The sequence below is a fragment of the Myotis lucifugus genome, unplaced genomic scaffold (assembly GCF_000147115.1).
Source record: "Myotis lucifugus unplaced genomic scaffold, Myoluc2.0 scaffold_19, whole genome shotgun sequence".
Taxonomy (NCBI): Eukaryota; Metazoa; Chordata; class Mammalia; order Chiroptera; family Vespertilionidae; genus Myotis; species Myotis lucifugus.
In genome coordinates, this window is record NW_005871067.1 from 1,870,701 (window position 1) to 1,879,936 (window position 9,236).

Genomic DNA, 9,236 nt, shown 5'->3' on the forward strand with positions numbered 1-9,236 from the left:
GTCAGAATGCTACCATCAACAAATCAACAAATGACAAGTGCTGGCAAGGATGTGGAGAAAATGGAACCCTCGTATACTGCTGGTGGGAATGCAGACTGGTGCAGCTACTATGGAAGAAAGAATTTTTTTCCTCAAAAGATTAAATTAGGAACTTCCATTTGACCCAGTGATCCCACTTCTAGGAATATATCCAAAGTAACCCAAAACATCAATCAGAAAGAATGTTTGCACCCCTATGTTCATAGCAGCACAATCTACAATAGCTAAGATCTGGAAACAGCCCAAGTGCCCATCAGTATATGAGTGGATAAAAAACTGTGGTACATAATACTATGCAGCAGTAAAAAAGAAGTATCTCTTACCCTTTGAGATAGCATGGAGGGACCTGGAGAGTATTATGCTAAGTGAAATAAGCCAGTCAGAGAAAGACAAGTATCACATGATCTCATTCATATGTGGAATCTAATGAACAAAATAAACTGATGAACAAAATAGATCCAGAGACATAGAAGCATGGAACAGACCACCAACAATTGAATCTCAAAGGGAAGGTGGTGGTGGGTGTGTGGTTGGGAAGAGATCAACCAAAGAACTTGTATGCATATATGCATAACCCATGGACACAGACATTAGGCTGGTGAAGGCTTGGGGTGGGTGATGGGGTGGGCTATCGGGGTTCAATGGTAGAAAAAAATGGGATATATGTAATATTTCCTATAGTAAAGATAAAAAAAAATATTTAGTGATGCCGATTTACAGAACAGTGGGGATTTAAGCACATAGGCTGTTTTCAGCATTAATCTGTGCTAACCTGGTTCTCTTCTGGAAGGGGCTATGGCTGAATGGCATGGAGATGATTTTCTGTCATTATGATCAGGATTTTAGGAACTGGGAGCACCTTTCCTTTTTTGCCTTAATATCTGTAACTCCCACATATGCATCCTATTCCTTAGCCATACGTAACTGTGAGGGTCTTAAATTCCCCTAAGAAAAGATGAGAATACTGTCCTAAGGACATGCAGAGAAGAGAGGGGAGGACTGTGAAGGTTTGGGTCCTACTGTCTGGGGCCCCAGGCAGTTCTTGAGCATGTTTCAAGTTTGAAAATTATTAATCTGGAGTCCTCTGAGTGAAGCCTATAAATCCTTTATGATCTGATTTGGCTGAGGCAGCCTCCTTCTCTAACTTTATCACTGTCTTGTTCCTGCATCCTGGCCTCAGAAGTGCCTGTCACACTTCCTTGTCACCCACTCAGGGATGCTGCCGATATAAGGCTGCTGTGGCTCAGTGATAACCGTGCTTCTCTCTCTGCTGCTGATCTGGAACTCCCCGAGCCTAAGCCTGCAGAAAATGGCTGCTTTTTAAGGGAAGCTGGAAACACCTCTTCAGAAGCTCTCCTTGCAGTGGCTCCCCCTCCGCTGTGTTCTCACAGCACCCCATGCGGGCTCTGGCTTTGCCCTTTTGCTTTTGTGTTACAATGGCATACTTCCTTTATTTTTTAAATTTATTTTTAAAATTTAAGTGTAGATAGCATACAATATTATGTTAGTTACATTACTTTCAGGTATACAATATAGTGATTTGGTATTTATATACCTTACAGTGTGAACCCCACACTAATTCGGGCAATCATCTATCACAATATTACTATGTTCCCTTCACCTTTTTTTTAACCCACCCTCTCATTGCCTCCCCTCTGGCAACCATACCTTTGGCCTCTGTTTCTACAAGTGTGTTTTTATTTTGTTTTGTTCTTTAGATTCCACATATGAGTGAAATCATATGGTATTTGTGTTTCTCTGACTGACTTATTTCACTTAGCATAATACCCTCTAGGTTCATCCATGTTGTTGCAAATGGTAATATTTCATTCTTATTTATGACCAAGTAATATTCCATTGTACCACATCTTTCTTCATCCACTCGTCTACTGATGGACACATAAGTTGCTTCTATATCTTGGCTATTGTAAATAATGCTGTAGTAAACATAGGGGTGTATAAATCTATTCAAATTAGTGTTTTGGGTTTCTTTGGATAAATATCCAGAAGTGGAATTCCTGGGTCCTATGGTAGTTCTATTTTTAGTTTTTTGAGGAACCTTCATACTGTTTTCCATAGTGGCTACACCAGTCTGCAGTTGATCAATAGTACACTGGACCATGTTGACATGATCTTTGCACTTCGTAGAGATTCAGCGATGTTTGCTGAATGAGTGCACATAGCATGCAAGGTTGAAGCACATGGAACAGGAAGGGGATGGCTTCTTAGCAGAAAAAACATACAGCCCAGCTAGCGTGGCTCAGTGGTTGAGCTTCAACCTATGAACCATGAGGTCATAGTTTGATTCCTGTTCAGGGCATATACCCGGTTTGTGAGCTCTATCCCCAGTAGGAGGTGTGCTGAAGGCAGCTGATCCATGATTCTCTCTTGTCATTGACTAGAGGCCTGGTGCATGAAATTCATGCATGGGAGAGGTGTCCCTCAGCCCGGCCTGCACCCTCTCCAACCCGGGACCCCTCGTGGGATGTCTGACTTACAATCCGGGATGCTGGCTCCTAACCGCTCACCTGCCAGCCTGCCTGATTGCCCCTAACCACTCTGCCTGCCTGGTTGCCCCCCGCCCCCCGTGCTGGCCTGGTTGCCCCTAACTGCCCTCCCCTGCCAGCCTGGTCACCCCTAACTGCCCTCCCCTGCTGGCTTGGTCACCCCTAACTGCCCTCCCCTGCTGGCCTGGTTGCCCCTAACTGTTCTCCCCTGCCAGCCTGATCGCCCCTAACCGCCTCTGCCTCGGCCCCTGCCATCATGGCTTTGTCTGGAAGGACGTCTGGAAGGATGTCTGGAAGATGTCCAGTCTAATTAGCATATTACCCTTTTATTAGTATAAATGTTTCTATCTCTCTTCCCTTCCTCTCTGAAATCAATACAAATATATTTAAAAAAACATACAGCTCACAGCACATGACCCGAATATATGAGGGGAAATTTTTTATTTTTCTTCTTACAAAGCCTTTTTTCTGCATTGGACAAGCTAAAAACCAGTGGGAGCTCTGCTGGTCTGGCTGAAGTGGTGGGAGTTGGTTACTGTGGTGAGCATAGCATTAGCCTTTGACACATGGATCTGCTTTCTTAAGAATTTCATTGTGAATTATTTTGTACATACAAACAGCTACAAAGAATAACATAATGAACATCCATGGATCTATCACCTAGCTTAAGAAATAAAATATTACTAACACAACTGAAGCCTTTGAACCATTATCCAGGTATGTTGTTTATCATTCTCAAGTAACCTTAAACTCACATCAGCTATACGTACTTATAGATGCATACTCTATAGCACATATCCACTTTATATGTTTATGTTTTTATAAACCATTGATTTATACAATTATTCCGTTGTGCTTTTTTCAGTATTCTATCTGTACAGTTCATCTACAGTATTCATCTGGGTTGATGCCCATAGAACTAGTTAATTTTTATTATTGAATCATTTTCCAATTTGTGTATCTTGTTAGTGCATACGTGAGTTTCTTCCAGTGTTTTCCTTTTACACATCCTGCTGGGCGCATGCCCACCATAGACCCCTTTACACACGAGGGAGAGTTTCTCAATGTGGTGAGCAGCAGTAGAAATCTGGGTCATTGGGAATGTGTATCCTCAACTTTATTAAATTTTGCAAAATTTCTCTGAAGTTTTTCCTTAATTCTTTACAAACGTAAATCCTTATAACTCCTCTTTTAATATGTTGCTTCGTGTTAATGTTTCAGATGTAGTGGATGGAAAATTACATTTTAATTGAAATAGAAAACAGCATGTAAGCCCTTCAGTCTCCAATTTATAGAGCCAAGAGCTGACTTAAAGTAAAGATCAATATGTAGACTCTTCATATTTATATACTAGTACACTCCTACCAGAGAGCAATGAGGTCATATTCAGTAGATTGTTCAGCATTTCCTTTTAAATTTTGTATTGAGTTTTAAACAAAGAGCAGTTGGGATTATTTTTAGGACCAAATGGCTTACTGTGGAGCTAGCTGTTTATTGTATTAACATTTGAGTGAGTGAGTAAATGAATGGAATTATAGGGGAGGATGGTCCCCACATTCATTTGCTGTAAACCTGGCTGTAGGCTACAATTTATGTGACAGTCTGCCTTCTGCCAGCACCGCTGTCTGGTGGCAGGGTGCTGACACAGCGGCAGTTTCTATTTGCTTCTTTATTACAAGCTCAGAATCGGGGGAGGCCAATGTGCTTCTCCACGGTGGGGCCTGAACCACCTTGTCTGCTCAGGATGGCCTTTGATAGTCCTTCTGGTCGGGTGGGCATGTCATTCCAGGGGTTCTGCCCTGCTGGCCTTTGTAGAAAAGACAGCCACCTTCCAGTGAGTCTTTGGGGGGTTGGCAAATTCTGCCCGTGTTGTCATAGGTGAGCTTTTTTTGCTACATGCAACAGTTTTTTGCTAAAGCTTGCTTCTGTGGAACTGTGGCTGTTTTCCTGGAGAGAACACGCAGTTCTGGCTTGTGAGATAGGGCTGGGGTGACTGAGTTATTTATTTGTAAACTCATGGGACATATGCAGTCACCATTGAATGTCACCTTGTAGGGCCAGCCAGAACAGTCTTGAGGTAGTGTGTTATTTTGCTATGGCTGTAGAAACGAAGTGCCACCAATTATATGGTTCAAACAACAGAATTTTGTCTCATGGTTCTGGAGGCTGGAAGTGCAAAATCAAGGTGTCAGCAAGGTTGGTGTCTTTCAAGGCCTCTCTCCTTGGCTTGTAGATGGCCGTCTTCTTCTTATGTCTTCACATCAGCTTTCCTCTCTGTGTCTGTGTCCACAGTTCCTCGTTCTATAACAGCGGTTCTCAACCTGTGGGTCGCGACCCCTTTGCCGGTCGAACAACCCTTTCATAGGGGTCGCCTAAGACTATCCTGCATATCAGATATTTATTTATTTATTTATTTATTTATATTTTAAAAAATATATTTTATTAATTTTTTAGAGAGAGGAAGGGAGAGGGATAGAGAGTTAGAAACATCGATGAGAGAGAAACATCAATCAGCTGCCTCCTGCACACCCCTTACTGGGGATGTGCCCGAAACCAAGGTACATGCCCTTTACCAGAATCGAACCTGGGACCCTTCAGTCCGCAGGCCGACGCTCTATCCACTGAGCCAAACCAGTTAGAGCCATATCAGATATTTACATTAGGATTCATAACAGTAGCAACATTACAGTTATTAAGTAGCAACAAAAATAATTTTATGGTTGGGTCACAACATGAGGAACTGTATTTAAAGGGCCAGAAGGTTGAGAACCACTGTTCTATAAGGACACCAAATATATTGGATCAAGGCCACACTTTAACTTGATCTCTGTAAAGACCAAGTTCCAAATAACACATTCTCAGATCCTGGGGGTTAGGACTTCAATCTAAGAAGTTTGGGGACGTAATTCAACCCATAACAGGTAACAGCACAGTGTAGGATTATGTGTGAGTTATTAAAAGGCTACTTGCAAACAAGATTTTTCAGCTTCTAGGGAGGTAGTGTTCTAGACGTTTTCACACTTTCCTGTGTTTACAGTCATTCTTTTTGACAGAGGCAGGACAAATCCATAGTTGGTTACCATAGACTTGGTCCAGTACAGTGAGCTTATTTACTTGCTAACTTCTGGGAAAGAAAATATTGGAGATTAATTTCAAAAGATATTTTATCACTAGAATTATATATAAATTGAGTTTTCCTTTTAAGAGTTTATTTCCTGCAGGCTTATCTTGTAGCAGGGGTTGGGGGTGGGGGATGGGGACAGAGAGTTTAAACTTGTTTTGAAGATCATTTCAGTTGTCAAAAAATAAATACCTGAAAACTTTTTTCTTTTTTGGTTCTAGATTTGAAAGGAATTGTGTTTGTCATCCAGAGTCAAAGTAATTCTTTTCATGTAAAAAGAGCAGAAGAGTTAAGAAAAAGCATCTTACAGCAAGCTGCAGATCTTACCCAGGTATGTCAAAATAGCTTAGGATGTCTGCTAATTATTTATTTATTGATATGTTTATGTTTTCCAAAGCTCTTGGTTTGTAGAGAATCAATTTTATTTAGATGAGAATAACTCTTCTGACTTGTTTTGCTTATTTAATATTGACTATTTATGGTTTAAAATGTGCTAGTTAATTGCTAATGCTCAAAGCATCATAGTCTAAATTATTATATATATTTTCTAATTTAGGAGAATTATATAATTGTATATGACTATTGTGGTTTTGTAGTAAAGTATGATACAAAGAAGAAATAACTTTTTTAAAGCAGAGCTTACAATAGTAGAGATAATTAATGTTCAAAATTTTGGTAGCAAGTTCTAAGGAAATTATCATATTGAAATAACATTTACATTAACCTCAATGTGATGTTTCATCTGTGAGTATCTTAATCTGTTTTTAATTAGACATTATTAATTGAACTTTTGATTTGATTATAATGTATTTTCTGAGAAGGATCATGGAGAGAAAGATTGACATATACAGGTACATTTTGATAAAGTTTAAAATAGGCATGAACTCAATTTAATGCTGGAGGTTTGGGGCAAAGGAAAATCTGCTTTCTTGTGCAGCCATATAGGTGTTTTCCTCTTTGGCCAAGCGAAAAAAATTCCTCCATGCCTGCTACTCCATGCTACAGAAATACTACAGAAGTGTTTAACCCTGGACGGTTTGGCTCAGTGGTTTGAGCATTGGCCCACAGACCTCAGGCCCGCAGACCTCGGGTTCGACTCACGTGTACCTTAGTTGCAGGTTCCCCAGCCCCAGTAGGGGCACTTGTGGGAGGCAACCAATTGATGTGTCTCTCTCACATGGATGTTTCTCTCTCTCTCTCTCTCCCTCTCTTCCACTCTCTCTAGAAATCAATGGAAAAATATCCTTGGGTGAGGATTAAAAAAAAAGGCAGAAGTTCTTGTCTGCAGAAGAACTCTGACAGTAGATGTATGTTTTATGGATTGCTGTCCTTCTGTTGGTGGGGGCTGGGAAATAGAGGATTGGACATAGCAGTGGAAAAATTAGCCACGTTAGTGAGATTGAAGGCTGAGATTAAGCTTTATTGTGCTTTATCTTGAAATGGTTTACATATAAAATTTATCCAGCCTCTCCACATCCTTGCAAGGACAGGTCCTTGGCTCCTCTGCTTTGAGCATCACACCTTCTAAGGGGGAAGAAACAATTGCCCACTTTTTTGTGTGTGTGTGATTGGAGCCAGGAGCAGCTTGATGAGTTTGAAATTCTTCTTTGTCTGGAAACCCAGCTTTTAGAGATTTTCTTCTATAAACCTGTTATGATTTCATCAGAAAGGCAGGCATGCTGCCCTCTTGACTGATTGGGCATCTTCCTCTTGCTCCATGGAGCCCTAATGGAGTGGACAAAGGAGGCTACTCTGGGGATGAAGGTGGCCAGTAGCCCCCATAGTCTCTCTGTTGGATCCCAGCAAGTATTAAAGAATGTAGCTCCATTGAGCTGTAGCAATTACCCCACGCTCAGTAATTAGGGATGAGGTCCTAGGAAAATATGATCTCACAATTAAGTGTATCTTGGAGAGATAATATGGAAAAGAACCAGAAAATTCATTCGAACATACACCAGAACAATGACATAAGGAAGTTGGAGATTTACGTCCCCTCCCTAACAGTGCAGCTATGGGTGGGCCAGCGGCTGGCAGCTCTTCTCCAGGGTCCTCCATCTCATTACTTTATCATGGGCTAAGGTGTCCTCATCTGCACGATGGAAGCTGACTCCCCACCATTGCATCTGCGTGCCAGTGTGTGGAGGGCAAGCGGCTTTCTTCTGAGGATGTGACCTGACAAACCGTTGTCCAGAACGTAATCACCTGCGCATAATCACTTGCCTGGGAAAAGTAATGTCTAGTTGGGTGGCCTTGGATCCAGACAAACTTAAGGGATTCTACTCACCAAACAGAAGAAGGTAGGAGTAAAGATTCAGACAAATTGACATCTCTGCTCAATCTGGATTTCATTTACATGTCAGGGACTTGCCTAGTCTATGGAGGAATTTATCTGTGAGCCTCTCATTCACTTATTCAGTCTTGATAGAGCTACTGTGGGCAAAGTACTGGGTGTTCAAGGATCAGCAAGCCAAGATCCTTGTACTGGAAGAACCCACAGTCCAGCAGAGGAGACGGGTTCATAAATGGGCAATTTTAAAGCAGAGTGGCAGTGTAGACACAGAAAGACATGGTTCTGCTTATATGTGGTATCTAAAATAGTCAAATCCACAGAATCAAAGACGGAACGGTTTTACCAGGAGCCGTGGCTGGGAGGGGGAATGAGGAGTTATCAATAGGCATAAAGTTTTAGTTAAATCAGATGGATAAGCTCCAGAGATCCGAATTACAAAATTGTCCTTTCAGCCAACAGTCTTATGTTGTATGCCTAAATTTGTTAAGAGGATCTGAGAGCTCATCTATACTAATAAAAGCCTAGGTGGTCCTTGCGCCCTCGTGTGCAACATTGTCACAAGATGGCTGCCACAAAGATGACCACCACAAGATGGCCCCACGCACAGCGGAGGCAGGGCCCAGTGGCCGCTCTGCACAGTGAGGCCTGGGGGTCCCCACGGCTCCACGCTGCGTGGGCAATCAGGCTGGCAGGGGAGGGCAGTTGGGGGCCATCAGGCCAGCAGAGGAGCAGTTAGGTGTCAGTCAGGCTGTCAGGGGAGCGGTTAGGTGGCAATCAGGCTGACAGGCAGAAGCAGTTAGGGGCACTCAGGCAGGCAGGCAGGAGAGTGGTTAGGAGCCAGCAGTCCCAGATTGTGAGAGGGATGCCCGACTGCCAGTTTAGGCCCGATCCCTGTGGCAGTCGGACATCCCCCAAGGGGTCTCAGATTGGAGAGGGTGCAGGCTGGGCTGAGGGACCCCCACCCCCCATGCATGAATTTCATGCACTGGGCCTCTAGTATTAAATAAAAAAATCGGTGGTAGGTAGGGTGGGTGAGGGTGGGAGTGGGAAGGGCTTTCTAGGTGGACAGCCAGGTAAAGGCAGCCAGGTGAGAAGCAGGAGCATGGTGTGTGAGGACCTTGCCTGTCGCCCTGGGTGGGTGTAAAGGGGGAGGTGGGCATTGTAGGCAGCTGGCCTGGCAGAGAGCTTCGGAGCCTGGCCATGGACGTGCTGTGTGTCCTTGTGGATCCAGGCCTTTCTTGGGGCTTTACTGGCACTCTGAGAGAATTTCTTTGATGTC

The 9,236-nt window shown here is 42.9% G+C and overlaps 1 protein-coding gene across 1 annotated transcript in view; it reads left to right on the forward strand.

Moving 5' to 3' along the window:
* The first annotated feature begins 3,193 nt into the window (after positions 1-3,193).
* The window catches only part of B3GLCT (beta 3-glucosyltransferase), a 93,410-nt gene continuing 87,367 nt past the window's right edge, over positions 3,194-9,236 (forward strand). Inside the window, exons 1-2 of the mRNA XM_023751298.1 lie at positions 3,194-3,263; positions 5,889-5,998. Of these exons, the coding sequence (XP_023607066.1) occupies positions 3,194-3,263; positions 5,889-5,998 (180 nt within the window). The remainder of the gene's footprint in view (positions 3,264-5,888; positions 5,999-9,236) is intronic.